Genomic DNA, 22,728 nt, shown 5'->3' with positions numbered 1-22,728 from the left:
CTGGCAGAATGTATATGACAGTACAGTACATTGATTAGCATGTTAATGTTTAAGGTGCTCCTGTTGAAAATGCTTGATTGTCTGCAGTCCTTTCTATTTCTTTTGGTGGTGATGAACTGCATTGTTAGGACAGAAGATCATCAAATTCACTTAACTCCACATGTACACACCACTGCCATCCTGTGGAAATGTTCATTTTCTCACCACATCCTTTAAGACCAGACTTGCCTCCCCAGTAGTTGACTTATTGAAGTTGCCAACCTATTGCACAAGATGGAAAAATGAAGGCCAAAGACCACCGTTTCCTTCAGCCCTGAATTTCTGTTTTATTACATGTTTTGTAAAATGGTCATTAAAGATACATTTCCTGTCTTTTAAGAATTCAGATTCCCCTTTTCACTCCTTCTTCCGTTTAGCAGTAAACCATAAAAGCAGTTTTGAAATGATTCAAGAAGAACCACTCGTCTAAATTTAGGTTCCCGGGGCAAATGTTTCCACTGTAATTTTTTTCCCCTAAAAGACCCCCTGTACATTCATATACATTTTTGCAACTGTATGAGTGCGAGTTTGCTTAACACATGCATGTCTGTAAATATGTTTTGACCATCTCTCTTATCTTTTTCCTAATGTACATGTTTAGGTATAAACTGCATTGCCAAATTGTGAGGTGTGTGGGCATTGGAGGCTATGTTGCTTTGAGAAGCTTGAATCTACTCTTTTTTTTCCCTTTCCATTCAACCACGCCCAATTCTCTGAGACTATTTATTTTTGTGTTTGTTTGTAAAATGTATTGGTCACCTATCTTACTTCAGGGTAACTGGGCGGCTTACAACTTTAAAAATATTTGGACAAGTCCCTGCAGTTTTCTTAGCAAGGTTTTTCAGAAGTGGCTTTCCATTGCCTCCTTCCTAGGGTTGAAAGAAAGTGGCTGGCCCAGAGTCACCCCAGCTGGCTTTGTGCCCAAGGCAGGACTAGAACTCATGGTCTCCTGGTTTTCTAGCCTGGTGCCTTAACCATTACACCAAACTGGCTCACGTTCAGTTGTAACAATAAGTTATGTTAAATAATCTCACCAGTACCACCTATTTTGATGTCAATCCAGACTTAGTGGCCACCTTTCTCCAAATTGGGAGAAAATGTAGTCCTAACACAGCAGTCTTCAACCTTTTGGGTGCCAGGGACTGGTTCCACGGAGGGTGGTTTTTCCACAGACTGTGTGTGTGTGTGTGTTTGTGTGCTGCCTGCATCCTCCACATGCATGGATGAGGTTCACTTTATTGCACACTGGGGTTCCTGGCAGATTGTGGGCTGTCCAGGGCCCAGAGGTTAGGGACCCCTGTCCTCATAGATTTGTGGTGTAGCAGACTGGAATGACTGAATTTATCCACTGGCAAGTTTGACTTAGTCTCTCCTTCTTTTTCTGGCATCTGGTTTGCCTGTAAACTCCTTTCTGATTTTCTGATTTCTTTTTCCAAGAACGCAATCCAAACCCACTATAGCTTTCCACTTGCCTTTGTACATACGAAAAGAAAAGAAAACATCTTAATCAAGAGGAGAGCAGAATTTTGATAAGGGTTCTGTTTCTCCCAAGACAATTTACCTTCCTCTCCACCCAGCATTTCCAGTTTTTACACGTTAACCTTTTCAACCTCCTGGCAAAGGGGCAAAATACAGTGTATTAAAATAGTCCCGTTTCATATAGGATCACCCTTTAAAGGGATGGTGAATTCCTGATTAATGAATGAAACAAACGGTTTAGTTTGGGTGGTCTCAAAGGTGCTTTTTCCTTCAAAAGGCAATTGAATTGTTTTTTTTTCCTTGAGGAAGAAGAGAAAATATTTTGCTTCTCATCCAAGAAGCTTCATCAGTTCTGATGGAGGTGTGTGTGTGTGTGTGTGTGTGTGTGTGTGTGTGTGTGAGAGAGAGAGGGTGGAAGGATAGGTACTGAGAGTTAAGATTGGATGGTGGGGGGATATAAGAATAGGTTCTGATAGGATGGTGAGGGATGGAAGAATTATATTTCTTCGCAGTCATCTGGTTGTTAATACTCTCCCTGAGAGCTTTTGAGGACACTTGGGGGGTTTATCTGTGCCCTCAGGGTCACCTGAACTAGATGAAATTAGTTGTGAAATCTTCTTGGAACTACTGTAAGTTCTGCATTGTAGACTGGAGATGGGTGGCATTCAATTCTAACACCGATGGATTCTGTTACCCCTCTTTCAAACCAACGATCCTCTCTATCCAAAATGTGGACTTTCTCTTCTTCCTCAAGGGGAAAAAAAACCAGTCCAGTTGCCTTTTGAAGAAAAAAAGACAACTATGATCTGGATGACTGAGGATCTCCACAGATACTTAGTTTGGGTTCTGTATTTAATAATAATAATAATAGTAGTAGTAGTAGTAAAGTTGGAAGGGACCTTGGAGGTCATCGAGTCCAACCCCTGCTCAGGCAGGAAACCCTACACCATTTCGGACAAATGGCTGTCCAGTCTCTTCTTAAAAACTTCCAGTGTTGGAGCATTTACTGCTTCTGGAGGCAGGCTGTTCCACTGATTAATTTCTTACCACTGATCCCTCAGGACATTATAATGAGATTTTTTTTATTTGCTAACAATGGTGACAAAAAAAAAACCAGAAATGGCCCATTTCATTTCCCCTAAATTCCTCATCGTGGTGACCATTTACAGATGTTCAGAAAATGTTTGCCCAGTTTTATGCGTTCTGTGCCTATTTCCCTGAAAGCATATAGTGGCTCTGGGGGTGGTGATATGTTTTTCTCCTTCATAAGCTTTTTTCTATATGCCTTTTATATCTGTATGCCTTTCCCCAGATTATTTTTTTTTTTCAAGTTACAAACTGCACCACAAATTTCAAAAAGCAATGGAAATAATCTCCTTTCTACTTTGATCTCTCTTATCTGTCTGATAGATCTGAAACCATTAAATTCATGTAAGCAATTTGACAGAGCCTATTTCTTAAACTCTGTCTGTTATATAGGATGATGTTCTTTTCCGTCCCTAAAGCATTTTGCCCAGTAAAAAAACAAATAAACCACATATCTAATCTGATAATGTTTTCTTGAGGTTCAAAGAAATTAACATTGCTCTTCAGATGTCTGTGGCTCCAATGTGCTCATGGCTTTCCCCTTGAGGACCTCATAGCTTCTCTGGCCCTCACCTGATTCATTTTTAAGATTTGTTGCAAAACAAAAGCTCTGGGGTCTCATATTATCTGTGGCGGTAGGACACGCATCATAAACGGTTTGGTTCCTACTTCAAGAAACAGGTTGGTTCCAGAACTTAATTCATTAGTTGTTCCATCAAGCAGTGGCCGTATGGAACATCTGTTGTGAATCATCCTGAGTAGAACTTACATCTCACCCATCACCAACCCAACACAATCATTTTCAGCAGATCCAAGTCCATAAATCCAGCCGAGAATCATCAAGACTTGAGGAATCAAACAATGGGAGATCTTCCGATATGGACCTCTACGTATCATTGATTAGCTAAGAAGATAGAGGAGTCATTTTCAAGTCTTTGAGGCCGAAAGGATCGGAAATAGGCCATTAAAACATTTTCGCTTCTCTTCCCAACCTCCTCCTGCTCTTTGGCAGTGGAAACGGCAGTCCTGATGTTGTCTAAACGGATGAACCGGTGCAGGAAGGCAGCCCCGCTGTGTCGGAATAGCCTTTGCTGAAATTCTGATGTCATGAAATAGTAGAGAATTGGATCCAAGCAGCAATTCAGGCTTGCAAGGCACAAAGAAATGGAGTGGAAATTCAGAACTTGGTGACGGACCAAGCAGCTTCCAAAGACACCTTGTTTGACCATCATAAAGATCGGGAGGTTCACATGGTAGGGGGTGAAGCAGATGAAGAAGACGGCCGCACAGCCCAAGATCAGACGCCAAGCTTTCCGCCTCTCATCAGCCTGTTGCAATGGAGCTTCAGGATCCTGCAGGGACTGCCTCATCTTCCACGTGCAGTAAAGGATTATTACAAGAGGGAGCAGAAATCCAGAGAGCTCAGCTACCACCATCAGTGTTACGGAGGCTCCCCTTGTTAACTGTTTGACTCCAAGATCAGCAAAGCAGCTATTGGCATTGTTGGTTAAGCTAGGACTTCTCAGGATTGGGAGGGGCAAGCAAGCAGCCCCCACCACGATCCAGACAATAGCACTTACGGCAACATCATGTTTGTAATTCCAACTTTTGGTTCGGAAGGGATGAAGTAGAAAGAGATACCTTTGGATGCTGATGCAAGTGAGGAAGCAGATGCTGGCGTACATGTTGAGGTATTTCAGGTAGAAGCAGAATTGACAGAGGAAGCTCCCAAAGGGCCAGCTGTGGTTGATATAGTAGTACATCCTCAAAGGCAAGGAGAGGACATGAGCCAGATCAGCTGCGGCCAAATTCATCATGAAAATGGCTGCTTTGCTTTCCTTCTTGATGAAGCAACACAAAACCCACAGAGCAAGGCTGTTGCCCACCAGACCAGGGATGAAAATAATCACGTACGTCGCTGCATATAAGGAGGCCTGGAAACCCATGGAAGGATCAGAACAATTTTCAGAAGAATTGTCAGCCGGCATCTCGGTCTGGTCAGTGAAGTTCCTGAGCACAGTGGTGGCTGAGCAAATCCCTGTGAAGGACAGAAAAAGCAGGAGCAGACACTTATTTCCTTCTACAGAGAGACAGGTGAGAAAGGAAGGCTGCAACCTGGAACACACAGGCCACGTTCGTTGGTCAAATCATATGGTCACTTCAGAAGAACCATAAAATCCTAGGCTGGAAGGGATTTTGAAGGTCTTCTAGTCAAAACCTCTGCCAAACAAAGAATCTATCAGATCTGCCACAACTTAAATCTCTAGATAGAAATGATCCTTGGCTCCATTTGTTGAGAAAGGTATAGTTCAGGGGTGGCAAACCTATGGCACGGGTGCCAGAGGTGGCATTCGGAGCCCTCTCTGTGGGCACACGTGCTGTTGCTCCAGCTTTGCCTCCACCCGCAACCCCCTCCTCACCAGCAGCCTCCCTGGAGGAGAGTCGCCCCTGAGTGTGACCCATGCGGAGCAGTACAGCCAAGGACATGGCAGCCAGCTAGCGTAGACAAGACTCTGCCCTCACGCCCCAACGGGCACAGTTGATGCTGCGGGGCGTGGGCAGAGGGAGTGGCCACCATGGTGCTGCTGGGCTGCCTGGGTGATCTGCGGTGGGCCCTGGAGGCAGTGAGTGGCCCTGCAGGCAGGCAGGGTGGGGTGGAGTGAGGGTGGGGCAGGGGGTGGAGCAGGGGTGGGGCAGGGGCAGTTTTTGGGCACTCTAAAAGGTTCGCTATCACTGGTATAGTTTATTAGAGGTCAAGTGCATTGCAGTGTTGCAAAACCAGAACTGAGAATCGTGCGCCAAAATCCCTATGTTCAATTTTTCCCTCCCTTAACTATCTCTCATTGTCCACCCCATTGTAACCAATCAGGTTCAGGCGAGATGTTTTCATACCAGTCAGTCCAGGTGTGGTTTGGTATGGGGCTTCCAACGAGGTGACCTTGAGGTAGCTTCTCAAGGAGATACAGCACTTACTTTTGTTTTCCCCAAGCCTTCCCCCCTTCATTCCCCCTCCCCACTGTTCATGGCAGTCTGTCACTACATAGCAGCGAAGCACAAGGAAGCCTAAGGTGGCCGCCGACATTATCCTTATACCATCAGCTAGATGTACCTTACCACAATTTCCCAAACTAGCTGGAAACTCCACATTATGCTGCAATTTGAACTCCAAGATATCTGGAAATCGAGAAAGCTGCTATTCTTACCCAATTTAGTTCTGAAGGCACGGTTTTCTGGCTTCTTTGCTTCTGCAAGCTCCATGGATTAAATCACACGGAGGAAGGAAAAGAATGACCAACGTAGGAAAAGGAACCTAAGTTATAATTATTTTTAACCAGGGAGTTAAAATCCTGCTCTACGTCAAGGGGTGGATGGACATGAATGGAAGGCAAGGCCATTCATTTCAAGATGAGCCAGCTTTAAATGAGTTCTCTTTCCTTCCTGTCTGCTGATTCTAAGCTGCTTAATGATTGTTCCTCCTGAGGATACTCTGCTGTGAGTAATGTAGCAGAAGTCACAAGCCAGCAAAAACCTCTCAAACCCTCATTTGCCACTGAGAATCTACAATTTCTTCAAGCTTTCTTGCTTAAATGAGATTATTATTATATATTGCGTGGTACGCTCACGTCACATTTTGAGAAAAACGCAAGAGATAAGAACACAAAATATGAAATGTAGAATCTAAACTATTATAAACATGTCTAGCTTACCTGTTTCACTCCAGGTAGCTCAATATTGGCAGCTGGGAGCTATCAGTAATCTTCAAGTCACTAAATGGATGTAAATCAAGGACTATTTGTATTTGAAAGTCTACCTCTTCCCAAATACATCTACCCGTCCCATCTGACCTGGCTGATGGCTGAGTTGCTCATCATTTGGCATGATTCAGAAAGAGAAATTTTTCTGCCACAACCACCAGCCTCTGGCACATTATTTTCCCCAAAGTATGAGTGGTCCCTATCCTTGCCAACACATGGCCAGCGTCTGGCCGTGATAAAAACTGGGAAGTTTGGGAATTGCTAAACAGACTGCGCATGGGCACAGCAAGATCAAGAGTTTCCTTGAATATGGAAATTTGTAGACCTCATGACAGCACAACAGAATGCAATCGATGTTACATGCTTCAGGGCAAGCGCACCTAAATTAGGCTTTTACACAATTTAAATTTTATGTTCCGATGTTTGTATTTATAAAGGTCAAGGTTTTCCCTGTCCAGTCATGTCCAACTCTAGGGCCGGGCGCTCATCTCCGTTTCCTAGCCAAGGGAACCAGTGTTGTGAGTCCTCGTTAGCCAGTGGACCCGGCAGCTGAGTCTGGGGAATCAGAGTCAGAGGAGGAAGAGGGGCCTGGAGACCCATCAGAGTCAGAGGAAGGCCCTGATGAGCTCCAGGACTTATAATCTGATGAAGAGCTTGCCCCCTCCACTCGTGCTCAGGCTGTGCTGGGAAGCTGAGTCAGACTCTGAGGACTCACAGCTGGAAGACATCATAGATGCTCGCAAATGCAGACAGGCAACAAGAGCAGGACAGAGGGAGGTAATGGGGTGACTCCAAGGGAGGAGGAGGAGAAGGCATTGAGAAGCCATGCCTTGGGGCTGCATAATAAAAGGGAAGGTGTGGGAAGTGCTGGTTGCTGAAGGCAACCGTTTGTGTTAAGGAATCAAGTTTCAGTAAACTGTGTTTGTTTGCCTTTGGATATTGATTCAGGTCTGTAAATAATAGAATGGGATTGGTTTTTTCCTGCGGTTCCAGCCTGCTTGTTGGAGGAGGGGTTTCTCCTTGTGAGCCTAACAAAGACTCACGTAGGCTGGGACAGAACAGCCAGCATTGTCCAAAGACACTTTTCTCTGGTCATGTGGCCAGCATGACTGTATGCCGAGGTGCAGGGAACTCTGTTAACTTCCCACCAAAGTGGTACCTATTTATCTACCAGCATTTGCATGCTTTCAAACTGGTAGGTGTGCAGGAACTGGGCCAAGGAACGGGAGCTCACCCTATCACACAGCACACGGGTCTCAAACCTGTGTTGTCAGCTGACAAACTGAGCATCTTTAAGTGCTGAGCCAGCTCCCCTCTGTTTGTATTTATAGCTATATATAAAATTATAATAATGATGTTTCTGACCCAAACAAATAAATAAATAAAAATCCTGCCAGCCTTTCAGAAATCCCTGAAAACTTGGATGTATCATCAGATCTGGGAATATGAAGGAAATATGGAGATTATTAAATGGTTGTATTATATATAGTCAGAGTGCATCTTCCTCTGTTTTTTTTTTCACAATTACGATTTTAAATGCAGCTTTTGATTATTTATTTTTTTTAAAAAAAAACCTTTTTAATAGTAGAAAACTTGGGTTTTATTTGTGTTTTAACTATGCAAGGCTGCCCAGAATCCAAGGCAAGTGAGATGGGTGGCCATATAAATGTAATAAATAAAATAAAACACGACTAGAAGCAGAGGTTCTTCATTACAGTATTTGCAGGAATCATCTAAGTCTTCCCATTTCTATTTTGGGTCTGTTTGTTTACAGACTATTTTTATACCTTCCTATCTTTTTCCAAGAATGGAATGTATGGTGGGAATCTAAAGGTTCAGCATTGGTTGAAACTTTCTACCCTGTTCCTTTTCTTCCTCTTGCTGCGGATTCATCCAAACTCTCGCAGGAGGAAAGTAGCCACAGTTGGGTGTTGGCTTAACTATTATTTAAGTCCAAAGGGTCTCCCCACCCCTTTCCTGGTCGGTAGCCCAACATTCTGTTATCTCCAAGCTGCTGTTTTAACTTTGAGGGTTCTATGGATGGTTTTAATTTGTTTATATTTTTAGCAGCGGGATGTTTTCCACTGTACCATTTGTAGAGACCTTTTGCCTACATGCCTGTTCATCCACTGCTCTGGGAGGGAGCTTCACTTCTGCAATATGTGGGGTTATGATCTTTTCCATAACTGTGTAATTAAAGAGTCCCGTGCCCCTTCCTTCAAAAAAAAAAGAGTTATGACTCTCCATTCAGGAAAACGATGGGAACTCGGTGGACCTTGACCTAAACTCAGAACTTTATGAAACAGTACGATTTCAACCTAACCAAGCATGCAGGGAAAGATTCTTGAATCTAAAACTGCATTTATCAGAACAAATGTTTATGGAGATTCTCAATCGTCCAGTTCATGGTGGTCCCAAAAGGCAACTGAACTTTCTTGGTTTTTTTCCCTTGAAAAAGTTTCGCTTCTCATCCAGTTAACTTCTTCGGTTCAGAATGGATGAGAAGCAAAATGTTTTCAAGGGAAAAAAATGCAAGAAAGTTCAGTTGCCTTTTCAGACCAACATCTTGTAAGTCTGAATGTGTGTGCCTTCCTTCCTCTTTCTTTTAACTTGATGAGAATTAAGGGGAGTGGGGTACTTTCCGAAGCACAAACCACTTTCTTGGTCTGGAGCCAAGCTATGTTTATCTGATGATTGCCTTGGAAATAGATCGTTCCTCTGTCCTTCTACACCAGTGTTTCTCAACCTTGGCAACTTTAAGACATGTGGACTTTAACTCCCAGAATTCTCCAACCAGCATTTATAGCATTGCTGGCTACAGAATTCTGGGAATTGAAGTCCACACATCTTAAAATTGTCAAGGTTGAGAAACACTGTTCTACACTCTCTACGACTCATTACAGAGGCAAAACGAGGATCAGCAGTGAAGGTACCCCAAATTACACCAGCAGATTTTTTTTTTTTTTTTTTGCTGGCTTACAGGAGAAAAGTCCTAATTCTGTAGGATCTCTGGATACTTTCAGACTCCTTGACCATCCCAGAGCAAAAGAAACTCAAAAAAAAAAAATGAGCATATTCATAAGAGCCTTTTGCACACTTGAGGAAGAAGCAAGCTGTGGGAGATATTCCAATGATACAGTAGTTCCTGGAACATTTGAATTTAGGGGATCAAAGCAATTTGGATTGTAGTAGCTCTTACTTAAGGCTGTTATCTTCCAAGGGTCAATCCTGCAAGAATCAGAAGACCTAGGGCAGAAATAGCACATCTGGACTACAAACATTTGGACAGCCACTAAAGGAGAAGGGGAGAAGAGAATTCATATTATGTGTTTCTTTTTTAGAAGTGTCTTAAATATTTCCTTCTGAATTTTTGCATCCCAAATCTGGTAGACCTTAGATCAGTGGTTCTCAACCTGTGGGTCGGGACCCCATTTGGGGTCGAATGACCATTTCACGGGGGTTGCCAAACAATGCAGTCTGCCATTTTTTTCCCCCCTTTTCCTTAGCTGTGCTACTCCCTTTTCTAATTGGCTTTTGAAAGCCAATAGAATAGATTCTCTTGAATAGAGTCTAATTCTATTGGCTTTCAAAAGCCAATAGGAATTGTCCAGGCTGTCTCTGCCCTGCTGAGCCCGCCAAAAGTCCCATTCTGCAAACGGTGCTGCACCAGTTGAGTAGTCCTCGACTTACGACCAGTTGAGTAGTCCTCGACTTACAACCAGTTGGAGGTCGTGGCATTAAAAAGGTTGAGAACCACTGCCTTAGATGCTCAGGGAGACACATGCTCAGAAGTCACAGTTAGCTATTCAGCCCAACAAACGTGGGATGGAAATCTTTCTAAAGAGTTGGTCACGATTTTGTTATATTTGGTAAAGTGATGTTTTTCCACCAGATAAATAAAGAAATAAAAAACCCTGAAGATCTTAATGATTACAGTAATATAAAACAGGAGATTTTTTTTTTAAATTAAAGAGTGAACTGTGGCAGTTTCTGGTAACAGACAGTCTTTCTGAAGAAAAGATCTAAGCCTCGCTGCTCAGTTGATTTCCTTGCTAGGAAAACCTTGTTTTTCACTTTAAATGTATGCTATGGGTGCAGTTATTTAAGGGTGGGACTTACTGCTGATTTGCAAAGACTTCGGAAGCGCCAAAACCCACTTCTGTGTATCCAATAACTGAATTCTTTCCTGCAAACTCACTTTGAAATAAATGACATAAGGATGCCCCAATTTGCAGCTTTCTACCTGCTGTAAACTTTAGGAGAACAGCCTTACCTCATAGCAGTTTGCATTCCTTCAAGTGATGATGACCGCAGAAAGCCAGAAAGGCAACAGAAGCTTCCTTTGAACGTTGATGTTTTGCTCATTTCGGTCACAAGAGTTCTCGTGCAGTTTCAACCTCTTTGTGATAATTTCCAAGGCTGAGCAGGCTCTCAAAAGGTTTTTCCAGAAGGACGAGGGAAGGTCCAGAGCTGTGATTGTACAAGAGGAAATCCTGGATCTCGTTTCTCTGCCCCACTTAAAATACAGTCACAGCTTTCTGGAGAGACGCCAAAACAACAGATGACATCACAATGATAGCGGAGCCTAGAAAAACTGCCCTCTTCTTGTGGTGCCTGCCTTTTTTTTGCTTTATTTCTTTTAGCTTTTTTAGCCATACATTTTATTAAAAGCGTTAAAGAGACCATAAAAACGAACACAGTCTAATGCAGACTAAAGAGAACAAAGAAATAGAAAGAAAAAAAGTAGGAAGTGCAGAAAGAAAACATAACAAGAAATATTTTATCGATTGATTAGTGTTATGACCGTATCAAAAATAAAATACCAATAGTCCTCGACGTATGATCACAGATGAGCCCAAAACGTCTGTGGCTAATTGAGACAGTTATTAAGTGAATGTTGCCCTGTTTTACGATCTTTCTTGGCACAGTTGTTAAGTGAATCACTGCAGTTAAGTTAATTAAGTTAGTGACACGGGGGTTGAGAGAATCTGTCTTCCCCATTGGTTTTGCTTGTGAGAAGGTCGCAAAAGGAGGATCCCGTGATCCAGGGACACGGCAACGGTCATAAATAGGAGTCAGTTGCCAAGCATCTGAAATTTTGATCACGTGACCAAGGGGATGCTGCAATGGACATAAGTTAAACAAATCGTCCTAAGTCATTTTTTTTTCACTAAAGGAACGGTTGTAAATTGAGGACCACCTTATACAGGATATAAATCCAGGATAAAATAGATAAAAATACATTATTGTTAAGTACAAAGAATCAGCATTCAGGTAAATACATTGTCTTTACAGAATACCTCATTCTGTTCTCTACAATTAATCCTTTGGCGATTAATGTAAGTAATCTCAAAAATACAGGCTAAATGGTAAAGATAGAAGAATGAAAAAGTAGACAGCTTCTTTCTGACAACATAAGGGTCTATAATATCCCTGAAACAATTATATTAATTATATTGCTATATTTAGATATAGCATAATAGCAGGAACTGTAGCAGAAAGTAATGTAACCTGCCAAAGGACTAAATACAGAAGGCATCTCACACATATTCTGGAATACTTCAGATAGTCAACATTACATATCTGGTTAGACTCTAGAAACTGAGACAAAGAAAAGTAAAATCAGAAATTGTTTTGAAAGCTGAACTCTTTCTCAGTCTGTTGAAATGGCTATTTTAACCAGAATGTCACAATAAAAATCTTAACATCCTGTAAGATGTGTTTTGATCCAGGGCTTGCTGTAAGTAGTTAGATTTAAAGAGAGACAGAGAGAGATGCTACTGAATGTTTGCTTTTTCTCATATTGTCAAATTATGCTTAATTGATGGCTGGAGAAAACTTAGGTTTGCTAAGGACAACAAATCTGTTCCATGCTTAATTTATATCTATAAGTTTAACATATGTTTCTTGTAACTGTGGAATAGAAGAATAAGAAGAATATCGCCCATATTTTGAAACCTTCCCAAACTTCTTTGTTTATCACATCCCCATCCTGAAAAATACTGAAGTATATAAACAATATTTTCCCCTGATGGGGCTTTTAATTTTGGTGAAGACGAGGAGAGGGAAAATCAGGAATATTAGGATTTCTTTCTATGTTATAGAGGTAAGCTCTGACATTCTTGATGATTTGCTAATTTTTGTATAGAAAGCAATCAGATTTGTTTTTTTTTAAAAAAAATGTTAAAATGGGATTTTCAGTTCCTCTCAACAATTGGTATGTATATTAATAATATTAAACCATAGTCTCTGGTTAGATGTGCTTGCTTTTTTCAAAGTTTTGGCCTCGGGTAGGCAGTGGCAAGCATAAAATGTGACTCTTCCTTTGTAAAATGGCAAGTGTTGTGTTTGCATTGGTCCCGGGCATTCCAAAAGCTGCCCAGGATCAGACAGAGTGGCGCCAGCCTTGGGCGCATACGCAAGGTGCGAAAACGCTCTGTTCCTATTGGTTGACATTGTCCGAGTTTTTGGCCATATAAGAAGGCCTGCGCGCCTTTTGCTTTTGGTTGGTTGTTGTAGTACGAGAATAAAACGTTTGTTTAACATCGCCATGTGTCTTCATTCGCACGCGTACAAAGTGCACAACAGCAAGTATTTCCTGTCAATGGCTGTCTGTAAAAGTTAAAAAATAACCCACAGGATGCACCTGGATGAAAAAGAAAAAAGAAATAGCAAAGAGAAAGAACCAAAAAACCCCCATAAACATATGGAAACCAGAAGGTAGCTATATATTTGAAATTGCATAATTATCCAGCTCACATGATTAAAATCGTGGGCGCTCCATCCCTGGAGATTTTTAAGAAGAGGCTAGACAGTCACTTGTCTGAGCTGGTATAGGTTCTCCTGCTTGAACAGGGGGCTGGACTAGAAGACCTCCAAGGTCCCTTCCAGCTCTATTCTATTCTAAAATGGGGACGAGTTGTTGCAGCGTGGACTGTGCTCTTGAAAAGCAGTGGACAAAGAGTACCCTTGTTTTCTTTCTCTTTCAAACCAGTTCTTTTATTTATTTTACTATTCAGAGCAATTATTTTGTTTACTTGCAGAGTATGTACATACTTACAAAGATGTGTTCAGTCAATTCACTAATGAAGTTAGACTTTTGAATTGGACTAAAACAAAATACTGTTAATTCTTACGACCCATAAACTGAAGGTTGCAGATCAAGAGAAGCCTGGAGAACTCCTGTTCATATCTGTGGGATTTATTTGAATGTATTCCAATTGTGTGTGTGTGTGTGTGTGTGTGTGTGTGTGTGTGTGTGTGTAGTCATTTTTAGTATGCTAAACCTATCTGAAGGCTTAATGCAAGTTATACCTTTGATTCTACCTCGAAGTCAGTCAGGAATTACATTCCCAAAACAATTTTCCATTGCACATTATTGGGGTCAATAAGTCAGTGAAGAATCAATTATCCAGGCCAAGGGTGTCTAAAGATTGAAATCATGGTAACGGATCAAACTTTGTAAATCTGAGACATTTTGTTGTTCATCCACGCAACTTCATCAGTCAGAGCAAAATTAGTTAGGCAAAGAATTTTGCTCCGCCTGATGAAGTTGCTTAGATGAGCAGTGGAATGTCTCAGATTAACAAAATTCGGTTCGGTTGCCATGATCAGCAAAAAGCATTAGTACCTCCAAAACTATCAAAAGAAAATAAAGCAGGTTCAGCAATTGCCCTCCTTAGGCAGATCTGGGAGAAAGAAATTCTCTGTAGAGCTTAGCATTTGCTCATCCCCACCCAGTTTAAGATTCTTGACTGGAAATGATGAGTGTCAGGCTGAGGTTGCAGAAAAAAAATTAAAGCAGATCATGTGATGGCTTAGCTATGTGAATCCCATCTTTGTGATCTGTAGAGCACGGTGCTGCAGATCCCAATTTTCTCTTCATGCAGACTTCGAGATTGTCCCTGAAAGCTTTTGAAGACTACAACATTAACTTAGAGCCAGCAATGTGTCGTATACACAGCTGCTTTGACTCATGCAACTTCCCTAAAATGGTTTCCATAAAATAGATTAGGAACCACTGATCTATCATGTTGTATGAACCCAACCAACTATTGCTCAATCAATGAACCAAAACTTTAGCATGGTATGTGAGCCCACTCTTATGCTACTGGGTACCAGGAGAGGCAGTCTGAACTATCAACTCCTGTAGATCCTCCAATCCTTTGTCCAACTTGAAGACCAGCTAATTTAGTCCTTCACAGAAGAAGCACTTTCCTTGCTTAGCAAACGACTTCTGAAGGACAAGCTCCTGTAGCTTGGCATCCGGCCATGGAATTCCGATGTCACAAAAAAATACAGGAATGGATCCAAGCAGCAGTTGAAGCTGGCAAGGCTTAAGAAAAAGGGGTGCAAATACAAGATGCTTTGCTTTACAGCACAGCCCCTCACCACATCTTCTTTTACCAACATGAAGAAGAAAAACATGACGTGATAAGGGGCGAAGCACACAAAAAACACAATGGCACACATGGACACCATCCGTAAGGCCTTCCGTTTTTCACCGGCGTTTTGTAAAGGCCTTTGGTTGTCCTGAAGGGATGCTCTGATCTTGGAAGTGCAATAGACAATGATTGCAAGAGGGAACAAGAACCCAATCAGCTCGGCGACCATCAGCATCCCGATCAAAGCCGCCTTATTCTGGAACTTTTCAATCTGGAGATCGGAGAAGCAAGCTTCGGAGCGCTGGGTGTTTCTCAGCAATGGGAAGGTCAGACAAGCTATGCCAACCACCAGCCAGATGGCAGCCGCGATGGCCACGTCGTAGCCCTTCTTCCAGTTTTTGGCCTTAAAGGGATGGAGTAGGAACAGATACCTTTGCATGCTGATACAGGTGAGGAAACAAATGCTGGCGTACATGTTCAGGTACTTCAAGTAGAAGCAAAGCTGACAAAGGAAGAGTCCAAAGGGCCACTTGTAGTTAATGTAATAATAAATCCGCAGAGGTAAGGAGAGGACATGAATGAAGTCCGCGGTGGCCAGATTCAGCAGGAAGATGATGGCTTTGTTTTGCTTTCGGATAAAGAGGCAGAGCATCCATAGAGCAATGCTGTTGGTTAGGAGGCCTGGGATGAAAATGATGGAGTAAGTGGCAGTATAAAATGTATGTTCGAAATTTATTCCGGGTTCAGAGCAATTCATCCCTGTTCCGTTGAAGGTAGGAGGACTTGGAAAAGTCCCACCATGGAAGGGATTCTGGACCCTGTAAGGAAAAAGATGGCACATTAATAAAGCTACAGCAATAGCACATAGATTTATATGCTGTCCCATAGTGCTTTACAGCAGTTTACGATGTCAGCACATTGGCCCCAACCATCTGGCTCCTCATTTACTGACCTCAAAAGGATGGAAGGCTGCGTCAAGCTCAAGCCCATATGGATCAAACTCCAGACTGTGGGCAGAGTTTGCCTGCAATACTGCACTTTAAACACTGCACCACCAGGTCTCCTAATAGCAATAGCACTTAGACTTATACACTGCTTCATAGTGCTTTACAGCCCTCTCTAAGCAGATTACAAGGTCAGCCTCTTGCCCCCAACAATCTGGGTCCTCATTTTACCAACCTCGAAAGGATGCGAAACTGAGTCATCTATGGGATGATAGATAGATAGATAGATAGATAGACAGACAGATAGATAGATAGATGAATAGCACTTAGACTTATATACTGCTTCATAGTGCTTTACAGCCCTCTCTAAGCAGTTTACAGAGTCAGCAATTTGCCCCCAACAATCTGGGTTCTCGTTTTACCAACCTCGGAAGGATGGGAAACTGAGTCATCTATGGGATGATAGATAGATAGATAGATAGATAGATAGATAGATAGATAGATAGATAGATAGATAGATAGATAGATAGAGCAATAGCACTTAAAGTTATATACTGCTTCAGGAAACTGAGTCAACCTTGAGCTGGTCAGAATTGAAGGGAATTGGAAGTTAATGCTTTTCTTTTTCTTCTCTTCTTTAACTTATGTAGATAGGCCTCGACTTACAACAGTTTGTGTAGTAACCGTTCAGTTACGACACTGAAAAATGTGACTTATGTCCATTTTTCACACTTACGACCTTTGCACCATCCCCATGATCGCGTGATCAAAATTCAGATATTGGCAACTGGTTCATACTTATGACCATTGCAGTGTCCCCGGGGGTCACGTGATCCCCTTTTGCGACCTTCTGACAAGCAAAGTCAGTGGGGAAGCTGGATTCACTTAACAACTGGGTTACTAACTTATCAACTGCAGTGATTCACTTAACAACTGAGGCACGAAAGTTCGTCAAATGGGGCAAAACTCACTTAATTGTCTCACTTAACAGCAGAAACGTTGGGCTCAATTGTGGTCGTAAATTGAGGACTACCTGTAGAGACTGGACAGCCATTTGTCTGAAATGGTATAGGGTTTCCTGCCTGAGCAGGGGGTTGGACTAGATGACCTCCAAGGTCCCTTCCAACTTTACTACTATTACTATTACTACCTTCCCCTATTTTCCCATTATTTTCATTTTTTTGGGTGGTATTTCTGTATTTTATATTTTGATAAACTAATGAAATACTTGAATCAAATAAATAAATTAATGCTAGCCATTTCTGTAACAACGGTCTCTATGAATCAGCAAAACCCAGCATCAAGAGGTCATTTCTTTTCTGTCTCAAGCACAAAATCCAGAAGAGGTTTGCAAGCAAAAGGGTTTTCTTGCAGAACTTACTTGCAAGAGTTCCTACAGGGTGTGGTTTTTATTCTGGTTCTTCCCTAAATTCAGAAGCTTCATATTGGAGTTGTCGTTGACAATTTCATGAAGGTATTTAATCTGCCAAGGACCTATGTAAGCGGCAAGTTTTATTACAAGCTTTCCATTTTTGCACACTGACCATATACCATATTAGCCTAAACTTCCTTGAAAAACTTACGTGATTTTAATAACTTTTATTTAAAAAATAAAGAAAAAGAAATCCTTCTGCGGCCTGAGAACGGTGGAGTCATTTTGCCCAGCTTGTAAATTGTTGCACGTTGCCTTCCGCCAACCTGTTTGTTCATGCATTTCCTATTTACTAAACTGCTCTTGCGTACTGTTCAAAAGTTTCCTGTTTAGCATCTTTGCCCATTAATTTTTATTAAGGCGGCAGCTTCAACTCCTCACTCAGGCAGGAAGTCAATAAAAATCAAATTTCCAGCTTCTGTTTTACATAACGACACCTCTGGGGAAAACAGTTCTTATTGCATGTTGGCCAAAGAGCTTCTGTGATTTCTCTATCCCTGGAGGATTAAATTATAATGAATATAACTCAAGATTCTCATTGGCCACAAATGTATTCTGCCTGAGTTTCTTTCTAAGCTGGTTTTACCAGTAGCTGGCTAAGTGCAAGCTTTATCATGCACTTATGAGTTACTATTGTATAGAGGCCCAGTCAGCAGTAAATTAGTAAGAAATGGGGGATAGAAGAATATTTGTAGTTCAGAATTGAATTCTGGGGCCCTGGGTGCTCTCAGAGCTTGGCTATTTTCTTGCACACATTACATTACCCAACTAGGTAACAGCATCAATGTGGAAGGATGTATGGTTTGAAGAGGAGGAGGATTGTGGGGTCCTTGGTGCTCTCTGACCTTGATCACTTTCTTGCAGACGTTTCATTACCCAATTAGGTAACATCATCAGTGCTAGAAGGGAGTGGGGTTTGCTTTCTGTTTACATGTAAGTGCCTTGCTCTGCCAGTGTTGGTGGAAGTGTTACTCGTGGTTCCTTGATTAGGCTATTATTTACTGTTAGCTTATTTGTCTGAGTTGGCAGTTCCTTGTTTGGGGTATTATTTGCTGCCTGGATGTTGGTTAATCTGTGGCTATGCCTCCTTGAACAGCATGCAGACAGAGATGACCTTCCCTCACAAATCAACCCACAGAGATTTTTCATAAGATGTAACTTAACAGGCAGGACATGCACCCAAGGGATGCTTGGCTTCCAGAACAGGAACAGACAAGAAACTGAAGTTGCAAACTTGATTTCAAAAAGTTTCTTTAGACCAGTTCATGCCTTAAAGGGAGGGGCAGCAGAGCAATGAAACGATGGGTGCATGTAACTTTTTTTTTTTTTTTTTGCTTTTATTTCAAACAATATCAGGTAACTACATTAACACAAATCCAAGATACATCTAAAAAAAATAGAAATATAAAAAAGGTCTACTACAACCTGAATAAAGAGAGGGGTACTCCATTTCAAAATTTATAATATTTAAAAAGTGTACCAAAGTATAATCTATTGCTATTAAGTTAAAAACTCAGTTTGGTGTAGTGGTTAAGACATCTGTCTAGAAACTGGGAAAAGGTGAATTTTTGTCTCGTCTTAGGCCCAAAGCCAGTCACTTTCTCTGACCCGCAAGAAGGATGTAATGGTCAACAACTTCTGAAAAACCTTATTAAGAAAACTTCAGGGAGTTTCCCAAGCAGTTTCTGAAAATCAGACACAACTGAACAAAAATTTAAGGTAAACCTTAAAATCCAACCAAGTTTAATAAAATTGTGGTTACTGTTTCTGACATTTTATTTCCTTAACTCAGTCTGTGATGTTTTTTTCTAATGTGGCAATCGAAAAGTTGTGGCTCATCACAACTCAATTGTTGTATTACCTAGAGTTCTCAGTGTTGCACAATCATCGTTTGAGTTGCTAAAATTAAATAGATAAATCAATTCTTTATTTTTAACTTCATGGTTTTTGTCCAGTGAATAAGAATAAGTGTAATAAGCTTAACTCTGGAAAGTATTTAGTTTTTTTTGTTTTGTGATGTTACTTAACTCTTCAAAACATTTTCACCAAAAGGGTATAATTTTATAAGATGACCACCACAAATGAAGAAAAATAAATCCCCAAAACAAACCTTTATTTAGTTTTTTTTTGGGGGGGGGGGACAACCTCCATAGCATTTGGAAGAATAATTTTAATATATGTGAGCCAGCTTAACAGGGATGAAATACCAACAATGTTTAATTTTCCACTGCACTTCTTGTATTGAAAGTGAAGTGAAGCTGGTTTTCATTAAGTGTTGACAATTTGTCTCCTATATGAGATTACCAAAATCAATATCCCAAGCTCCAAATGGCTCTTTTATTTTAAATTACAGTAATAACCTATACACTTTTGAAATTCATTTTGGTTGTTCTGAATAACAAAGTTATTTATATACAATTTGTAAAATTTGTATAAGGCTGTATTGCTGAAGTTCTAATATTTCTAGTGCCCAGAATTATTTTATCTATTTTACTTTGGAATTAGATCTTGTGTTTTGTTTTATATTTTTGATACAATCATAACACTATTCAGTTAAACTATCTATCCCAGAGGAGATTTGAGTTGACATTGAAAAGGTGACGGTGATGTACAACCAATTTGTTGCTGTATCTGATCTTTATTGAGAAGCTCACCATGGCTATAACAATCTTTAAATCTATAAAATTCATATGTTTTCGAAGAATTCAATTTAGCCAAAGGTGCATGTAATCTTTGCAGATATCTGAATTGGAATTCAGCAAGGTCTCCCTGTAGCTTTTGGACAAAACCAATTTTGTACCACATACTGTATTATATGCCTTCCTTCATTGGTCTGATAAATAACTTTTCCTAATTTATGCAATTGAAATGCAAAGCACAATCCTGGTGAACAGCTATGCCAAAAAAAAAAAAAAAACAAACAAACCCTGGACTTCTAGATTTACTGGTTCTGCTCAATTAGCTGGGACAGCTATGGGTGATGGTCGTATCTTTGCCCAGGTGTGTCTTGTGTGCCAATGGCCCCCATTCCTGGACTGCCAGGCCCTGCTCACAGTCAATCCTTGCTCATTTCCTAGTAGGATTATTGCAATGTACACCATGTGGGGCTAGAAGTTACAACTGGTTCAGAATGCAATCACTCATGGTTTGTCCATATTACACCGTTGCTGCATGAGCTGCATTGGCTCCTAATTTATTTCTGGGTGCAATTCAAGGTGCCTATTATCACCTTTAAAGCCCTACAGCAGTTTTTTCAACTTTGGCAGTTTGAAGTTGTGTGGACTTCAACTCCCAGAATTCCTCAGCTAGCTGTTCTGGGAATTGAAGTCCACATATCTTCAAACTGTTAAGGTTGAGAAACATTGTCCCACATAGTTCAGGACCAGGTTATTTGCAGGACTATCTTTCCTGGCTAGGTTGGGCATCTCCAGTCTTTTTCCTTAAATGTTGTCATGTAGTGGGACTTCAGAAGCAGGCCTTTTCCACAAAAACCCCTCCCGTTCCACCAGACCCCAGAAACTAGATTCTCTCTTCCATATTTTTATTCTTTTGTGCCTCAGTCAAACAGCAGTTTCACTCATTGTGTTTATCTGGCAACAGTCTCCCCAAATGTTCAAGAGAGGAATAAATTGGTATATTTGCTCATTCCAGCTTTCACAAGTGCAGTCATCTGGTACAGACCAAGTTGATCGTATGAAAACAAGATCTTTACTAATATATATATATATATATATTTGCTAACTAAAGAGGAACATTCTTCCACAACTGCAGAGGGGGGGGGATAAAATCTACCTCATCTGGTATCCCACACTTCAAATTCTGAACGTCTTACCTCATTTGGAGCATCAGCAAAAGCGAGGTGTACAGAAGAGGCAACCTTTGGATAGCAAACTCTTGCCTGGTTCTCTTTTGGAGAGTAACTCAGAGAGGAAAAGAAAGTCCAGTCTGTTGATTGGCTCTTGTTATTGCAACGGTGTGAATGAGTTCTCTCCGCAGGAAGTTAGAAACAAGAAAACTTTGCATTTTGCTAACCACAAAAATAAGGCTTATAGGCAAGAATTCCATCCAACAGTGTTGTGGTGCTTAAGAAGATAGAACACTCGATTGGACACCTGGTTGTAGTCATTTTTGCAACTGCAAGACACAGCAATCTGAGTTGGGAAGGGTTATCCAAACAATGGCGTACTATTACAATGTAATAGTAACATGGAGATAGAACTCTTTTTATTTTCAAATAAGCTTCAGGAAGAAAAGACGTTGAAGGGTTCGGGGCAAATGAATCAAGTCCTCTCTGAACTTCAGAACTGTTTTGGAAAACTGGATTTGGATGTCTAAATCGATTTGAATTGATGTTTCAAACTCCTTCAGTTCAGGCAGATTGAAGATACGAAGGCATCTGGATAAATTTGAGCACGTTCGGTTCAATGTGATACTTCCACAGGACTGTTATTCAGAAAATATTATCAGAAAATAAGAAGGATGGCTCCGCCTAAATCTAAGGAGTCTCAACAGATTTTGTTCAGAATCTTACTTGGTTCAGATTTCTTCAGATCAACATCTAGAGAGTCTCACAAACTTTTGTTTAAGACTATCTAGAAATTTCCATCCAGTCATATTAACCCTTTGAGGTTGACCAGACCAGGAAACTGACTCCACAAGAAAACTAACAGCATAACAGGGTTGGAAGGGACTTTGGAGGTCTTCTAGTCCAAGCCCCTGTTCAAACCCGATACCATTTTAGACAAACAGTTGTCCAATCTCTTCTTAAAACTCCCATTGATGGAGCACCCATAACTTCTGAAGGCAAGCTGTTCCATTGATTTAATTGTTTTGAGTATCAGGAGATTTCTCCTCAGTTCTAGGTTACTTCTCTCCTTGATGAGTTTCCATCCCTTGCTTCTAGTTCTGCCTTCAGGGGCTTTGGAGAAAAGATTGACCCCTTTTTCTTTGTGGCAGCCCCTAAGATATCGGAACATTACTAGCAAGTCACCCCTAGTCCTTCTTTAACCTAGAATACCCCTTTCCTGTAATCGTTCTTCATATGTTTTAGCCTCCGGACTAGACCAAAGCTTAAGATCTGTTGTATTAACAGGTTCCTAGAAGTCTTGATTGTTCTGTTGCTCCTTCCCACATAGACCTCATTGAGTCAGGTTGAGTTCCTAATACTATCTCTTTTTCCAAGACTCAAGTAATGCCTCCGCCCCCCCCCTTTTTTGGGGGGAAGCAGAGGAGTAATGGCTTCTGTATATTTCTCCTCAGTTCATGACCCTCTGCAGGTAAACCTGAGAATATAAGCTTGTGAATATTTCTGGTAAGACGTCTGCAATAAACAGGAAGTTTTGACCAAGAGTTACACAATGCATGTGTGGTTGTCTCTTCATTAATTCAAAACAGCACATTAAGCCAGGCTACAGTATGGTGTTTTTATTTGAAGTTTCTGACGTGAATCCAATATGAATAAATCCCAAATTCAATTCCATTTTTGACCCGGAAATTTAGGTTAGCAAGGTAAGTGTAGGATTCTTGCTGTGGCCGAGGCTGGTAGATGAGATATTGCAGAAGGAAACAATTAACTCTTCATTTTATTCTTATTAATAATAATAATTACC

At 41.0% G+C, this 22,728-nt stretch overlaps 2 protein-coding genes across 2 annotated transcripts; both read right to left on the bottom strand.

Annotated features, from left to right (window-relative positions):
- Positions 1-314: 314 nt before the first annotated feature.
- LOC120310394 (putative P2Y purinoceptor 10) lies at positions 315-10,892 on the bottom strand. The gene is made up of 2 exons (XM_039348763.1): positions 10,633-10,892; positions 315-4,642 (listed from the first exon to the last, which is right to left on the bottom strand). The coding sequence occupies exon 2, from the start codon at positions 4,590-4,592 to the stop codon at positions 3,498-3,500; it is 1,095 nt and encodes a 364-aa protein (XP_039204697.1). The 5' UTR covers positions 4,593-4,642; positions 10,633-10,892; the 3' UTR covers positions 315-3,497.
- A 2,444-nt stretch (positions 10,893-13,336) lies between these two features.
- Positions 13,337-21,506, bottom strand: LOC120310395 (putative P2Y purinoceptor 10). The gene is made up of 2 exons (XM_039348764.1): positions 20,952-21,506; positions 13,337-15,561 (listed from the first exon to the last, which is right to left on the bottom strand). The coding sequence occupies exons 1-2, from the start codon at positions 20,963-20,965 to the stop codon at positions 14,550-14,552; spliced, it is 1,026 nt and encodes a 341-aa protein (XP_039204698.1). The 5' UTR covers positions 20,966-21,506; the 3' UTR covers positions 13,337-14,549.
- Positions 21,507-22,728: the final 1,222 nt, after the last annotated feature.

This window comes from Crotalus tigris, unplaced genomic scaffold, assembly GCF_016545835.1.
Source record: "Crotalus tigris isolate CLP2741 ecotype Arizona unplaced genomic scaffold, ASM1654583v1 scf7180000018172.2679963, whole genome shotgun sequence".
In the NCBI taxonomy this organism is placed as follows: domain Eukaryota; kingdom Metazoa; phylum Chordata; class Lepidosauria; order Squamata; family Viperidae; genus Crotalus; species Crotalus tigris.
Note: the sequence above shows the minus strand (reverse complement) of the source record. Positions and strands in the feature narration are given on the sequence as shown.

Coding starts and splice junctions, on each gene's coding strand:
- LOC120310394 (XM_039348763.1), bottom strand. CDS start 4,592: ATGCCGGCTGACAATTCTTCTGAAAATTGTTCTGATCCTTCCATGGGT.